Source organism: Emydura macquarii, unplaced genomic scaffold, assembly GCF_026122565.2.
Source record: "Emydura macquarii macquarii isolate MOO-44397 ecotype Brisbane River unplaced genomic scaffold, CSIRO-AGI_Emac_v2 contig_2199, whole genome shotgun sequence".
Taxonomy (NCBI): domain Eukaryota; kingdom Metazoa; phylum Chordata; order Testudines; family Chelidae; genus Emydura; species Emydura macquarii.
The window spans coordinates 3,682,482-3,700,101 of record NW_027132336.1 but is presented as its reverse complement, the minus strand read 5'-3'; the positions used below and the strand labels follow the sequence as shown (position 1 = coordinate 3,700,101).

Sequence of the window (17,620 nt, the reverse complement as noted above, 5' to 3'; positions counted from 1 at the left end):
GGGACAGGAACTGAAAAGTGTCCTTAAAAATTGCCTACCCCCCTATAGTCTGCCAGGGGACCGCTCCTGGCTCGCCATCCAACTATGTGGTCAAAAAATTAGATACAATATGAACCTTGCAATGGAATGTGCACACATTGATTGACAACAATGCAAGATCAGAAAGGCGCACTGCCCTATTCGGTAGGACTCTCAAGAAATACAACATCGATACGGCAGCATTGAGTGAAACTTGACTCTCAGAGGAGTCAAGTCTGGTAGGAAATTGGTGCAGGTTACACATTTTATTGGATAGGCAAACCTAAAGATGAACCCAGAACATCTGGAGTGGGTTTTGCCATCCATACACCTTTATTGAGTGACATAGGCAAATTCCCAAAAGGAATTCGTGACAGATTGATGGTTATCCGCATAAACCTTGTTAAGGGCACACACACCACAATCATCAGTATGTATGCCTGTACCATTACCTATATTGATGATGTCAAGGAGGCCTTTTATGAGCAACTTGACAGAGCAATAAAGGATGTCCCTTGCAATAACAAACTGTTAGTCATGGGTGACTTTTAATGTCAGAGTTGGTTGCGATGCAACCTCATGGAGCAGAGTGCTTGGGCATCATGGCCTTGCTAAAGCCAACTCCAATGGACTTTTGTCTTGTCCAAATGTACTGAACATAATGTATCGATTACCAACACCATGTTCCAGCAGTGAAATAAGTACAAGGCCACTTGGACGCATTCTCGCTCCAAGAAATGGCATCTATTGGATTACATCATTGTAAGACAGAGGGACTTCAAAGACGTTAAGAATCACTCGTGCCATGAGAGGAGTGGACTGTTGGTCTGATCATAGACTGATCAGAAGCCAGATGTCGCTCCATGTCCAGCTGAAAAAGCTGTGGAACAGAAAGAAACCTCCAAAGAAATTAAACACCGCCAAACTCACAGATCCATGTACCCAGGAAGAACGTCAATAGAAATTAGCTGCTAAACTCTCAAGCCTCACTTTTACGGACACAAACTGTGAAAAGCCATGGACTGAATTCCATGATACCTCATACTCGGTAAGTATACAGGTCCTTGGCTTCACCAAAAGGAAACATCAGGACCGGTTTGATGAAAATGATTCGGAGATAGGTCAAGGTTTGGACAAGACGCACATGTTTCACAGTGCGTATATCGCTGATAAGTCATCTGTGTGTATGAAGTCCCACTAACTCCAGGCCAAACATCAAGTTCAAACCCAATTACGGCAGATGAAAAATCAATGGTGGGAGGAGAAAGCCAGTGAATTACAAGAAGCAGCTGACAAACATAACATCAAAGAATTTTATCAGGGTTTTAGAACTGTCTATGGCTCTGTACCAAGTGGAAGTACATCTATCTGCTCTGCAAATGGTGGCAAACTCCTGACAGAGAAGAGCAAAATCCTGAAATGCTGGGCAGAACACTTCAACTCTCTTCTAAATCTCCCCTCTAACATGTCTGAATAGGCTTTGCATGACATCCTTAAGTGAGAAACATTAGTAGTGCTTGATTTACCACCTTCACTGGATAAGGTCAGCAAAGCTGTCAGACAAGCATCATCAGGTAAATCCCTGGGATCAGATGGCACAACAGTTGAGATCTTTAAACAAGGGGGCAATTACAAGCTCTGGAACTCTTATACAACTATTTCAGTGTATTTGGAAATAGGGCTCAGTGCCCCAGGATTTCAAAGATGCATCAATTATCCATTTGTATAAAAGGAAGAGCAACAGAGCTAGTTGCGACAATCACCATGGGATTTCTCTCCTATCTGTTGCTAGGAAGATATTGGCTAGAGTAATGCTCAACAGAATGATGGAACAACGCACAGACAATGTATTCCCAGAATAACAGTGTGGATTCAGAGCTGGTGGAGGAACTATAGACATGGTATTCACAACCAGGCAGATTCAGGAGAAGTGCCTGGAGCAAAATCAAGATCTATATATGGTCTTTATAGACCTGATCAAGGCCTTCAACACAATTAATTGCGATAGTCTGTGGAAAATCCTCCACAAACTTGGCTGCCCAGAGAAGTTTGTACTTCTCATCAGATCCTTCCATGAAGAGATGATGGCCAGGGTGCAGGAATGTGGGGAATCCTTTGACCCCTTCCCATTCAATCTGATCATATGATCAGAAGGAGGCTTGGAAAGCAGATTGGGCTAAACAAGACTTAAAAAATAAGCACCTTGTGCCGGATCCCATACAGAAGATTCCTGGGTTCATCTTTCCACAGTTATCTTGGTCAACTCTGAACCAAATCCGAACCAATGGTAGATACGGACATTTAATGCATAAATAAAAAATCAAGGACTCCCCGACATGCAAGTGTGGCTCCCCATGACAGACCATCAAACATATCACCATCTACTGCCCAATTTATAAATATGAAGGAGGCATCACTTCAATAATTCATCCACTCCTGATGTAGCCATCTGGCTCGATCAACTTCAGGTGAAATTGTAATTGCTGCTCTACACCAGCCATACAAAAGAAGAGAAGACTGTAAAATTACAGGTATTCCCTATATAGTACAAAGTTTCCAGTTAACTGATTTAGCCCTAAACCCCACCCTCCAGAAACAGACCTGATATAGACCTTTATCACTCCCACTCTGCACAACTAGGCTGCATATGGTAGAAATCCATAATCACCCAAACATTCTGTGACGTTTATACAATGTATTACATTTTCATTCACAGTAATTGGTATGAAAAGGATTCAGAGTTGTTATAATATTTATGATGTACCGATATGCTTATTAGGGACTCGATCCTGCACCACTGAAGTCAACAGGAGCCTTGTTGTTGATTTCAATGGGCTCAGGATCAAACCCTACGTGGACACAGAGCTTTGATAAAAGATTAGAGAAAGGGTGTCTGCAAAATTTTAGACCTGGCTGAAATTATTCAGTAATGACAGTGTGTGTACTTTATCTCTACTTATGTGCGGAATAACTGTATATACCCAAGTTAATATTAATATAATCGTAATATATACATCTTGCATTTTGTTTCCTAGTCTATGGCATGAGAACTTGAAAAAGTAAAATTCTTTCTGTCAACAGTATATAGATTAGGAAAATTACTGCTAGCCTAATTTTCAGAGATGCTCACTATCTACAGTTCCCACTGATTTCAAAGATGCTTTGCATTTTTGAAAATCAGATAACTCAGCAATAGGACACTGAGGAGGAGAATATAATGTCCTTTTATCTAGCCAACAGACATTTTACAACATAGCCAATAGCTATACTGTTGTTTTATAACAGCCTATGGGAGCAATGTAAACCCAGTGTCTGATATTTCCTTTAATGATACTCAGTATGACAGATGTGTTATAATAATGAAGTAAGCATTTCAATAAGTCTTGTGTTTTGTTTTATAAGAATGAAAATCTAATTGGCTAACAGGCACAGAATATTGAACTTTATACTGAAATTTGATAGGAAATACCTTGAATAATGCAAAGCTGAGGTGAGAGAGCTGTAATTCTAATTTAGTTATCAAAAGCAACGGACACATTTTTAAGTACCACCACTGTAATGGCTACCCTGTTGCTGGCAGAAGGTCTCATTTCTAAATAATATTGTGAGCCTAATGAATAACAATATACTTGATTAATGTTAGATTTGGGAACTATCCAATATGACAAATAATCATTACTAGCAGGTACACAGAAAAATTTCAGACTGGTGGATATGCAACACCAAGGGTAGCTTCCCATTCTCTTCTCCCTTTTTCTTCCTCTTTTCCTTTTCTCCTCCTGCTCTCCCAGTGGTGGTATGTTCTCACACCTCAGCATCATAAGGACCTTACTGCATAAATCAGAGGGAGGAAAGTCTCATATACAGAAGGATTTAACCTCTGAAATACCAAGACAGCATGAGAGAGAAAAGCTAAGAAAATCATCCTGTCAGCATGACACAGACATGAACTAAAAACACAGAAGATTTAATTTTTTTACTTAAATAAATAATTGCCGGATGTAGACTTATCTAGCTAGACTGTTAACTACATCAAAGTTTATACATTATTTCCACATTGCTTATGTATGATTTGTTTTGATTTTCTCTGTGTTTGTTAATAAATATTGCTTCACTGAAAATATTTTGCAAACTCTGGCTCCAAATCATTGAAGTCTGGACCCTTTCCTAGGAAGGGATATATTGTTAACTCAAATTTGACATAAAGCTCAGATTTTGTAAGAACTGACTTTTTAAAAACTAAAGATTGAGCTAAAGATTTTCCATTTTTTAAAAAGATTGCATTAGAAATAGTTGTTATTGAACAAATATACCTTAACCTGATATGAATGCAACCCAACTATTAAGATCTGAAAAATTGAAAATGAAATGGACAAAGCAAAAGCAAAAATTGATTTAACTGATTTTATTGTCTATGTTGTAAAATGTGCATAGTAGACAAAACGTACAAATAGTGACACGTAAATTAGATTTTAAACATTATTTCCATATTAATAATCTAAGGGGATGTAAGCAATTTGAAGTAGGAATTTTTGTTGTGATTGTCTAAACAAGATTTTTTGTTTTAATGGAACAATTGTACTTCAAAGTTCAGTGGGATTTCTCATCATAGTAAGCACCACATTTAAAAGTAGGTATTTTCAGGATTTTTCTCTAGGTAAAGATTTTTACCTTATCAATTCTGCAGGTCAGTAATTTGTTTCTTTATGCCCAGCTTTCATAAATCAATATCACTGCAAAGTAGTAATAGTAACATGTATCCATTTCAGCAGTGAGATAGAGGATAACTACCCAAAAGATCAATATTATGCATGTACTTGCATATTTATAATATATATCTTCTGGACAGAGATATTAGAGGAGATTTTTCAAAAGGCACAAATGGGAGTTATGTATTTAACTCCCATTAACTTTCCATGGGAGTTAGACTCCCATTTGTGTATTTGAAAATTTCCCCTATCTAAATCTCTCAAACTAGTACTGTAAGCAGAGAGAAAAGTGGATGAGTACACATGGTAATTAAATTTCACAGATTAAGAAAAGATTAAAATTGTAATTTTATTTATACGTATCAATGTCCATATAGTTCAAAGTAGTATATAATAATAACCTTATTGATTTTAGTGTCAGTATTGCAATTTACAACCACATACTGATTTACAACCACTTCTGAATATAGAAAAACCTAGTCCAACATATTTTTTCTTTCTTGTCATAACAAGGAGTTTTAGGCATCAAGGTGCTTTTGAAAATCCCACTAGATGCCAAAAATACCTTTACATATCTGGCCCTAAACTCCTCCACCCAGAAAAACTGTTTACATGAAAATGGAGGGAAGTAACCAACCATCTCATTAAAGTGAGGTTAGTTTTATTCCTGCTCCTTGATGTTGTCCTGTTATTACTTTTTAATTAAACCAAACACTATAGTTTTACAGGGTTATTGGGATTTGGAGATTGGGATAAGAGGTGTGCAGGAAATGATCTATTATTAAGAAGTGGTTCACAATATGGAAAAGTCTGATAAGCACTAACTTAATAGAAATTATGGATGGAAATAACCTATTAAATCACTACCTGTTTATTGCATCAGATCATACCGAGTTAAACAAAAAATGTTAAAATAAATGTAATTAAAACAGAAACATAATAGTTAATGAAAACTATAAAATGTCTAGCTTCAATATTGCAGCCATTCACCAACTAGCATGTCAACCAAAAATAATGAAAAACAAACATAATAAAATGATATTCAAAGAAAGAAAAGGGTAACAAAGAACTAGAAGAAATTTAGAAAATACCAAAATAAAGAAAATCAGCTCAACTGACATCTGGATACACAAAAGGTGGACAGAAAAAGAGAGGTAAATTATGGTAACAGCATAGAAATAATTTTTGAAACATTTTCCTTTTCATGTGTAATTTTCAGTCCTCTCATTTTCACCCTAGGAAAGATGTAGTTTCAAGAAACAGAAATCTTTTATTACTTGCCTTATTTTCCTTAGCAAAGTGTGGAAGGGTCTGAAAAGCTCAGACATATCTTCTGGCTTGCGGTCCAAGTTCAACGGTCCTTCAGAATAAACTACTAGCCCACTGTATTTAAGACACACACACAAAACAAATCTTTTTTATGACACTTGGACAGAGTATAAAATCAGAAAACCAACAACAAACAAATATTTGAAATTATATTCAAGCTGCTGGTTGCATAATTATGCACAATTTTATATAATTATTTGTGCTCGCTCAGATATCTTATTTTAGTTAATTGATATTTAAAAGACTACAAAGAATTTTGTTCCTTTATACGTGGGGAAAAAGCAATGAAACCATATTACAGAAAGAATACATTGTTTACTTCATTTGTTTAACTGACCTGGAAAAACTGAAAGTGACTGTTTAGAAGACATTAATAACTAAGTACGTAAATTATTGGAATACTTTCGGACTCCATTGTCCCAAGATACATTCTAACTAGCGTGTTCTTTCTATTCTAAATAGGTTCTAGATAGGTTGTTTGACCCTTTTGAGTGCCGGTGCTTGAAATTCCTCTAGCTCAGTCAAATTAAAATACAGAATGGTAGAAAAAACATCTGTGCTCAGAAAAAAACATGGTGCTTTATTGGATGTAAAGTTTCCACAATACCGTGCTTCTAATGTGACCAACTGCTTGTAGGAAGGTGTCCTCCAAAGAAAGGAAGGTTAAATTCTTATCTTGCAAACACTTATGTGCTTCACTTTACGCATGAGTAGTTTAATTGACTTCAGTGGAATGACTCACATGCATAAGGTTTTGTATGATTGGGGAGGGTCTCAGAGTCTATACTGTTATTTTTACCCCCATAGTGCGATCCCAAGTCAGTCGACCCCGGCTCTGAGACTTGCTGCGGTGGGGGGGGGGAGGGGTTGTGGTTTGTTTGTTTTTTTGCAGTGTAGATGTATTGTTTGCTTTTTGCTTTGAAGACAGCCTTTTTAAAAAACACCTAAGCTTCAGGACGGTGCTGATTAATTCCTAGGTGGTCAGAATCTCTCAGACAGACTGACAGGGGCATTCAGCATATTAATAATAACAAACTCACTTTTTGCCCCCTTTTTTGTTCATTACCATCATCCACCAGCTCTGCTGTGGATGGCCAGCTCAAGATCTTCTGAAACACTCCAGCATGCAACATGGGCTGATGTCATCACAGATACTATGAAATCCCACTAGAGCACAAAGTCAATATATGAGGGAATCACTTGAGTGCTATTTCTTTGCTTTCTGACAAAATTTTGCTATGTTTCTTGTGTTCAGAACCAAAGATGGTATAAAATAATAAAGTAATTTATTTAAAACATGCCCGAGTTTAAAAAAAAAAAAGGATTTGTCTATCCTGCAACTTTAGGTTGGGCCTCCATGTACTTGTGAGAATCTTTTGTTATTGTCGTGTTACCAGCAAGGTCCAGGCTGTAGTCTCTCATCAGAAATGGAGCTAGCCATCTGAGTTCTTGGTGTCAATATGCCAAAGGCCAAGCTTGTTTAATGGGGGCAATTAACATATAACACTTAACATGATGGATATTCTTTTCATTCTATTTGCAAGTCACCTTTCACAAATCCTTTCTGGCTGAAGACCTCAATTCTCCAGTTATAGTAGACACAATATTAATTCTTTAGTTTCTTTATTTCAGCAGACAGACTGCCATCAGTGAATTAATTACTGCTGACTTGGGTACTAAAGTCTTGTCTAGAAAAATAAACATTACTTTTTCTCTGAATAGAAAACAAGAGTCTGCTCAGACTAAATTTTTAATTGCTGCAAATCCATGTTCTTTGGGCCAGTAAATTAGTTACAAAATTAGCATCTTTCAGATATGGTTCTGTCTGAATTTCTTCAGGGAGTGAAGAACTACAGAAGTTAGAAAAGAGGGAGAGCTTAGATTTCATGCAATTCTCTGGTGATATAATAGACAAGAAAAAAATGTAATGGCAATGTTTCATTGCCTGAAACAACGAATGCAATCAAATATAAATGTTTGCCACTTGGGAAGGGTGAGCCATTTTATATTATTTTGCAAATATGTTTTTGTGAAACTCATTTCAGGTGAAATACTTTTTTTTTTTAATTAACAGAGCCACTCTCAGGCTACATCTACACTACACACTAATTTTGGTGACATGTAATGTATGTGTAGCTACACACCACAGAGAAAAGCAGGCTGTGGTGTATAGCTACACATCAATGAAAGTCTGTGGCAAAGGGGAAAAGCTTCAGTCACTCCTCACTGCCACAGCCTTTCACGGCATGAGGAAAGGTTCTGGCACGAGGAAGGCAGCAGGGGAAAAGCAGCTGGAGTCTTTCCCTGTGGCAGAGGAGGGCTTCAGCAGCAGGGAGTTGGTGGAGCCTTTCCCTGCTCCAAGTCTTTTCCTGCAGAGGGGAAAGGCTCCAACAGTGGGAGGCAGTGGAACACTACACTGCTAAAAATAGCACTGGAGGCAGAAGGCAGGGCGTGGCCCAGTAGAGAACATGTAGTGTACCTAGAGTACATACCCACACCCTCCAGGTGCGTCTTTACTGGCTTAGTCCATGCCTCACCATCCACACTGCTATTTATAGCCATGCTAGGGGGGCTGTGTGTGAATGTATAGTACGTGCTACCAAAAGAATCCTGCAGCATAGATTCACCCTCACAGCTCAGGCCTGCAAAGAATTGAGTACTCTGGCCGTGTTCATTGGAACTGCTTACATGCTTCAGTGATTTGCTGGATCAGAGCCAGGGTGCTTTGCATCTAATAGGATCAAGTTATCAGGCACATTTTTGCAATATCTCCATAAACATTCTGCCTTCACACAAAGACTCTTCTGTTTTAAAATACTTTCAGGAAGTATTGTAAAAGTTTTCACAATTTAAGAGAAAAAATGGTGTGAAGCAAAGATGAGATATTTGGCCCAGTTCTACTAACATGCGGCCTTTGGACTGTCTCACATTACTATTACTCACATGGCTTTAAATACTGCAATGAGATACATATTTCATTCTTCATAGCCTTTACTTCTAGTAGATTGAGAATAACAATAATCTGAATAATCTCAGTTCATTTAGTCTGCTCCCCTCAAATGGGTTTGTTTTTTGACAAGCTCCTCAGTAGGTTTTTTAATTGTCGATTGTTGGGATTAACAGAATATTGCTATCTCTAATTAAATAATTTTTAAAAATTCCTCGGAGTCATCCAGCATTAGATGCAGTTAGTGTTGATTGGCATTGGTCAGTATGTTATTTTTCAGCTAGTTTATTACTGCTGTACATGTTCCTAGGGGAGTTAAAATGGACAGAGATTTATAAATAAAAAAATAAACACTAGAGCCGCCGTGCAATTTTATGCCATTTAGCATAAGGATAGTCCCATATGTCTTCACGAACTGAATGGCAGCAATTATATTCATCTTCTAAAATATGAACACCATGTATTAAAATGCCTGGAAAAAATGGTTAATTAAAGAAAATTCCGAAGAAGAGTAGTTATCCAAGTTATAGTCATTAGCCACTCCTCTGGCACCAGATGGTATGGGATTTCACACGCTGCCCCATCTTGTGGCAGGGAAAAATTAGAACTTTTAGGATGAAGTTTGCAGTAGGCTAGAGAATGTGCCACTGGTGCATAAAGTGAGGCAGTTACACCTTTAAATCTTAGTGCATAGATGGGAGGACAATCTTTTGAGGGTTTCACTGCAAAGACAACCAACAACAACTATAAATACATATAGACAGAAAGAAAGACAGACACACCCATGCATCCACCGCTACCTCTTTGAAATGGCAGGAAAAAAGCATTATATTTAACCTTGTTCAGTAATGTGTAATCAGATTTGTGATAGAAATTGGACTGCAGAGAACTGGAGAATGCTGAATATTTTTAAATGCACCAACTGATAATATTATATTCAGTATGGTGGAACCAATGTCTCCAGTTCTCTCTCTCTCTCTGCATTATGACTAGCACAGTTCTAAGGGTCTTCTAATAAACAATCTAGTCCATTGCTTTTCTCACCCACTCCCATATTATGGCCAAATTGATCTAATTATTCCCAAACCAGCATTGACAGAGCAATAGCTAATATATGCTTCAAATCTCAAATTATGGTAATTCCACAACCTTCACGGATAACTTGTTCTATTGCTCAGCTGTTCTTGTAGCTAAATTTTCCCCCCTAATATTTTAACCAAAATTTCACCTGCTATAACTTTATTGCATTACTTATCCTTATCTCACTGACTATTTTTGAAAGGAAGCATAGCAGCTAAAGAATAAGAAAAGGAAATGAAAATAAAATTATTTAAAGAAACAAAAATGTATGTCTTAACGCTGCCAACCAGTTCTTAGGTGAAAAGTTCATAGACATGTGATATCACATTATACAACATATACTGTATAATGCGTACAGCACATCAATTCCAGGTAGACAAGCTTAACAGAAAGCATCCCTCATAATATTTCTTAAAATAATGTTTTGTTATCAAATAGATAAAGGGTTCAAAATGGTTTATGACAAAAATCATCCAATATCAGAGTATTTTCAAGTTAAATAATTTAATAGTAAAAACATACCAACGTTTTAAAATTTGTATAACACTCTACCCAATAATAAAACCTCAGGACCCAGAAGCGCAGACTAAAGTACTGAAAATGCAATTCTCTTAAGTGGCTCGTCACTCCAAACCTCCATCTATACAAAAATTCTAATTCTACACGAAGGACTTATCTACACAGCACCAACAAAGCACACTGAGGGCTGTGATTTGTAAAGCATTCTAACATGTGATGCTTTAACAACTCCGTGTAGACACGGCTGGTGCACTCTAAAAGGTACCTTGTTCAGGACTATGTTAATGTGAGGCAAGTACCTTTTAGAGCATACCAGCAGGGTCTACATGGGGTATATAGAGTGCAGCCCATTAGTGTACTTTACAAATGACACCCCTCTGGCACGCTTCGCAATGCTATATAGACAAGTCCTAAATTTACAGACACTCAGCATAAAAATTTATTGTATAAGTAGCTGCATTCAATGCTACATCACCTGGCCTACACAATGTTGCTTTGCTGGGTGAATTGACGGCCCCCCCCCAGGTTTTAGCCTCTCTGACAATTCAGATATCTAGCTACATCTCACTCTATCTAGTAACAGTTGCTAGAAAGGACAAGATTTTTATTCATTAAAGAAATACAATATGATAACAAGCATGGCACCTTCTAGAAGTGATTTCCTTGGATTTCAAGACTTACCTCTCTACAGTCCAGACAATAGGCCTACAAGTATACAAAGAAACTTTGTATCTGGATGATACAATTTTTCCAGGAATATCATCTAGTGGTGATGTATATTTTCATTTTATTATCTGTTCTGGGAGCAACCAGTTTAATTTTTAATCTAGGATTGGCAAAAACTGTTTCTCAGAGAGTCTTTGGGTTTCCACACAGACTAGATTTATTTTTCTTGTATGAGTTTCCCCCCTACTGTTGCAGATTCTGAATGATAAGCAGTCACTTTCTCATAATCTTGTTGACTTTTGATGCTCAGATCAGATTTATTTATTTATTTGTGACATTTACAGGCACATTGCTCCGCTTAACAAGAACAATGAGTCAGAGAAATTTCCCAAGGAAAAACTTACACATACCGGGTGTGAGGTTTCTTATTTTCCAACTATTCTAGTTATATTAGCTCCCTGGTGCAAACTTTAAAAACTGTAACCTTTATTAAAATATAGTAATTGTATCCTTGCTTCCTTTACTCCAGAGAAATTGCTGTCTTATTAAATAAGGAATACCCATTAGGGAGCATGCATTTTGTTCACTTCATATTTGCTATTCTGATAAACTGCTTTAAGTCAAAGAGCTTGCTCCAAACAGCAGTCTGAGCAGAAAAATGAAGGGCCAAGAGGTAACATGCCGAATTTCTGCTTCCATCATTATATACAGTAAACATATTTTAAACTCACTTTTTATTACACTGTACTATGCCTGTAGATACCATGACAGTTCCCTTTGGTTCTAGTATGTATCATCCAGGAAACTAAATGGTTACTACTGAAAATCAATTTTTCATGGATCCATATCATTAGGCCATTACTTATGGAGTGAGGTAAAATATTTGCCTCCAAAGAATTTATTTATAAAAGCTGAGTTTACAGTACCTAGTTTGATTTGAATGATGTGATGTAAGCCCCATCACTCCTGCAGTTCTGCATTTCCTTCTGGGGGATCACTGACCAACTGCTTTCAGTTCCTAGTCCGCATAATTAGCTGCTCTGACTTTTCTCCTTTTGGCATTTGTTGCTTTATTTATGCCACCCCTTGTCAACTGTCAATATTACTGCCTTTTTTTGTTCTTTCTTTGAAAGATAGTGCTCATAAAAATCAGCTACAAGCAGGTGCGAACAAACACTTTCGCTGTGACCTTTAAATAAATGTTATTGAAAGTTTTGGTAAAGATAAAAACAATTTACAAGTTATAAGTACTTACCACACAATGGCTAATCTTGGGATGGTAAACATTAATGCTGGTTCATAGTCATCAATCATATCTTGAGTGAGGTATCCAAGCTTTAAAGCTCTTGGTAAACAAAAAAATACTTATAAACCATTTTTCAGAATTTTCTCAGCTTATTAGCTGTTCATAAATACAAATGAATAATCAAATAGAAAAAACTATGTTGTGATATAAGACGGGAAAACTGAGGAAGAAAATTAATATTTAAAGCTCATTTTTAACTCTATCTTTACATTTTTATCTCTATCAAGATGCAAAATTTGCATAGAGTAGGAAGAAGCCCTCTATATATTTAGTGAACTTTCCCTGGTGACAGAGGCGGTGATTTACTGTAAAAGGCAATGTTGGAGAGAGTTCATCTCAGTATCTCTCTTGAGCCGCAGCTGTACAAGGATGGAGAAGCCATTCCTGAGGAGTTGCTGTCCCCTTGTGGACTAAGGGACACAGGATACAACTGGTGTCTTGTGACCCTTCCCCCCTCCATCAAAGAAAGAAGATGTGGAACACCACCCCAAGGTGAAACAGAGCCACATTCAAACAGATCTCTGAGTAACTCCCTGATCAGAATTCCCATGTCTCTCATCCTTTTCTTCTCCCAAGCCCATGTTTCCACCAGGCAGCCATTGTCTCCAATTTTCTTTAACCAAGACAATTTGGCTACACAGCAAAAGAATGCCAGAAATGAAACAATGTTTGCATCCATATTAGAATATCTTATTGAGAGAGGTAAAGTAATTGTTATTGAATGACACAGGATTCACAAACTGCTTTGGTATAATCCATACGGTATATCCATAACCACATGTATAGACATGCACAGAGCAAACTTCTTGCTTTTAGAATATTGGGAGATTGAATCCATTGTCATTAAAAAAAAAAAAAAGTACAAATTAAGACTTCCCAAATCAGCCAAAAACAAAACCAGCTTTCATGGACACTCTCCTACTCCAGAACTATCTTTTGACTAATTTAACTTTCTACTCCAAACCACTGAGTCTTTAGAGCTGTCCAAATAAAAGTCACAAGATTTTTTTTCTAATAATGGAAGAAATATGTGCCTTCATTCTCAAAACAAAATAAAAAACCCTCCTTATTTTTTGCACAAATCTCCTTTCCCCACCACACTATATCAAATCCCACAATCCAACAAAAAACAAAAACAAAAATGCCTAAATGTTTCTGATCCAAGAAATTCAACCCAAAAGGTGAAAGTTAAAATGACCTCTAGAATCGAAACGTTTAGTCAGCCTTAACTGTACATATAACACCATGCACTCCGGCTATAATGCAGTGAAATATTTTTTATGTTAGGCTAAAGAATTTCTGAAGATAGCTAATTTTTTTGATTTTATACCTGAACACTCACCAGGAAAATGAAATTCGGCTTCCTAGAGATTACTGGTATGAAATTTGCATAATAGGCCAGACCATAGGTAAATACAGCAAAGGAAAGTATAATTCATATTTCTGAAAAGTACTTACCTCTCTACTGTTTCACAAAAAAGCACGATTACCTCTTGCTGTACATAATACTCTTTTGGAGACTTTACAGGAACCATGGCTGATACATAACTACAAAGATTATAAAAAGTAGTATATTTTAATTATTTTTTAATCCCATCACAATCAGATATAACATAACTGAAAATAAATGCAGATCAAATTATCTTAATAATCAACTATAATGGTTTTCAATAAATTTTGACAATTTTCATTAAGAGAGCTTTACAATTTCAGAGGAAATTAAAATAATTAAAATTGCTTTATTTATTAGAGGCATGGACTTCTGCAGTAGTTTTGTAAGTATCACTGCAAATATTCAACAATAAAATCTTCATCTGATTTTTTTTGTTTTCTCTAGATTGAAGAACAGTTTACTCTGCATTTTCTGAAAACACAGTAATTTAATAAAAAAGCATTTTATGTAGTGCTGCTTCAAATAAAATGACATTAACAAATTAACAAACACATCAATAGGCTGTGGAATTTAAGAGGCCCTAACTTTGGCACAACAAAATCTTGTTATGTGTGGAATTATGTGCAATTACTGAAACATACTTATTTATGTGCAGATAAGCAATCTTGTATGCAATATTTGTGAGCAAGCCACTGGTCTTCTACACTGAACATAGGAACTGCCATGCTGGATCAGACCTATGGTCCATCTAGTCCAGTATCCTGCCTCTGACATAATTAGACATTGGCTTAAACTCTGAAGTGTGAGGTTTAATATCCCTTCCTCAATTTATGTCAGCATTCACTATTATAATACTGGATATTCTTGTTTCGGATGTAAATCTCCAATCCCTTTTTGATTCTTGCCGTTTTTTGGCAATGGATTCCACAGTGTAGTTATGCCTTGTGTGAAAAGTATTCCTTTGTCTTTCTTGAATTTGCCATCTTTAAATTTCATCAAATGTCTGCTTGCGCTTGAGTGTTGAGACAGGGAGAACAGAAGTTCCTGCTCTACCTTCTCTAGGCTATTCATTATTACATACACTTTCATCATGTGCCCTTTTATTTGTCTTTCTCCTGACAACAGTATTAATAGGGAAGATTTACAGCTTCCATTTGTGCCTTTGAAATGTACTTGAAGATTGCAAATTCTGATTGCTAAGTGGCTAGTGATTTTTTTTTAGCTGAATAAATAGAAGGGAAAAGGATGTGACAATGATATAAACTGCTAAAGAAATTCAAAATCTGTGATAAAGAAGAAGGATTCTTCTGTAAGAAAGTGTAGTGGTAATAGACAATGTTCAGGAAATATATGTTTTTGAATCTCTTACCTTAACTCAAATTCAGCAAAAAGGACATCAAAATGTTTAAGCGACTCTTTCATTTTTTCTGTGTAAAGATTCAAATCCCTTAAGGCCTGGTCACGAATAATGTTTCTAACTTCCTCCAGGCTGCGGGTCAGATCCTTGGCTAATGGTCTCATAGCCATGCTCTCAATTTCACGATTCATAATAATGGAACCGGCAGCCAAGCACTGTGGAAATAATGTTTAAAAAATTAGTTAAGTTGTACTTGATCCAAGAGAATGTTACAAGGCAGTGACTAATTAGCTGCCTCCCTGATGGGTTTGAGGTCAGGTCCCTGCAAGTCTTGTGGCCTTCAGAGAAAAGACCGGCTCAGTTTGGAAGAAGTAAAGGTAGCAGGAAGGCTCCTGCAGAAGGCCCAGGATCCAGGGGAAGGACCTAGAAGGGGGTTCTCCATGAGGGCAAGGGCAGAAACCTTAAGAGGAAGAGGCTTCAGAAGGGGCCAGGCAGCAAGAGCTAATGTATTGGTTTTGATTTGCTTTGGACTGTTTGATTTTGAAAAAATAAGCCCATCCCTGGAGAAAGGAACTGATTTTCTGCTGCTATTAGGAGCTTTATTTCACACACAGGCCAGTGCGTGCCTACCAGCTCAAAGAGATCTTATACTTTGTACCTTTGAAAAAGCCCTACTATATAACAGAAGATATTTAATAATCTCCATGGTTGTATGGGTCCCTTGATGCTTAATATCTGAAAGACTATGTATGTTGAAGTAAATCAGACTTGCTGCATTTAATAGAAATATATTTTGAAAATTAAAAAAGCAAAGTATATTTTTTTTGAGGCTTTTATTTTTCTTTCTTTTTCAATCCCTGTTCTTGGATCTCTTTTTTGACTGCCAAATAGCAGATGGAAGGCATTTTTCCAGCTCTGTAGGAGGACCTGTAACCCTAGACCTTGCTCAGCAGTCTGATGTACTGATTTGTGATACAAGGGCACTCCCAAGATCTCTTGTTCTTGTTCTCTAGCCAGTCCAAAGCAATAATTACAGTAAAGCAGAGACAAGACAAGTCTTAGATGTTGATAATTACAATTCTTAGTTTGAATAAGATTCAAAATGAGGGTGCTGACAAGAATACAATGTACACGCTAATCTCACAATGGTGTATACAAATAAATTTAGTCTCCTGTACTATGTACATTTAGGGAAGATCATGGATCTGGTTCTCTTTACAATTAAGTGAATGGTCAGAATCTTTTTAGTGGTATAAAACACTTTCTGAAACCAGCAACTCCTTTCAGCATAGAGCCAATGAAAGCCTGATTCACGAGGGCCAAAAATACCAATCAGTTATGTAACACATGCAAAGAAAACCATTTAGAATGTGTTTCAACTTCTTTTTGTCTCCAAATGTATTGTCTGTCTCAGTGATTTCTCAAGCATTTTCTACCCCAGATGCAAAAACACAGTGATAGTTCTTTGCTGTAATTACAGTGGTAATTTACAGTGGTAAAGGATTGTGGGATTCATTAGGGCAATGGCAAGAAACTGTAGCTGGTTTTGCAAGAGCCCTGAGGACGAGAGGAGGCAGAAGTGTCACAATGCTGGGTCTTGCCCTGAGGGGGCCTTCAGGGATGGTGAGGTTGTCTACACATGCTCCAAGTCCCCTGACATCACTAATAGGCATGTAGTTTAACATATATCTACTGACTCTCAGCTCTGGACCCTGAGAATTTCCTCCTGCCCAAAACAGCGCAAACCTATTAAACTTCAGAGCATATTGAAAGACTCCTATTTATACAGACTTCTGTAGGTGTAGGTAGGCCTTTGAGAAAAATCAGATGAGTGAGAGACTAGAGTTTGGTGTTCTGCAGGCAATCTAATATTTATCAAAATTTATGGCAGGAGCACTTAGAATCTTGGACTGGTGCTCTTTTTTTTTATTTTGTATGTATATCTAATAATAATAATAATAATAATAATAATATAGCCATTAATGCCATTAATACAATCCAAGTGAAGAAGGTAAAATGGAAAGTCATAAAAGAATACTTTTAGTTCCAGGAATGAGATAAACTGAAAAAGGATTCTGCTCTGACGTGGAAACCTATGGACATCTGTAGAAATTTCACACTTTACATGTGATGGCTTTCCATGGCAAATACAACTCCTAATATAAATTGACCCAATATATGGGAAATATGTATTAGATACTAATACATTGTTTAATACTACACATTGTTTAAATGAAGACAAATTGGTGTAACACAGTTATTAAAATAAATTGGTATTTCACAAGCACAATGGATA

At 36.8% G+C, this 17,620-nt stretch overlaps 1 protein-coding gene across 9 annotated transcripts in view; it reads right to left on the bottom strand.

Annotated features, from left to right (window-relative positions):
• ZFYVE28 (zinc finger FYVE-type containing 28) overlaps positions 1 to 17,620 on the bottom strand; it is a 288,745-nt gene that overhangs the window by 79,293 nt on the left and 191,832 nt on the right. For 8 of the 9 annotated variants that reach the window (XM_067558929.1, XM_067558931.1, XM_067558930.1 and 5 more), the window contains exons 4-7: positions 15,337 to 15,539; positions 14,033 to 14,122; positions 12,524 to 12,613; positions 6,009 to 6,110 (exon numbers count right to left, since the gene is read on the bottom strand). In XM_067558929.1, the coding sequence (XP_067415030.1) occupies positions 6,009 to 6,110; positions 12,524 to 12,613; positions 14,033 to 14,122; positions 15,337 to 15,539 (485 nt within the window). Of the gene's footprint in view, positions 1 to 6,008; positions 6,111 to 8,324; positions 9,726 to 12,523; positions 12,614 to 14,032; positions 14,123 to 15,336; positions 15,540 to 17,620 lie in introns of those variants that run through there. The other variant, XM_067558938.1, reaches the window with a different exon arrangement.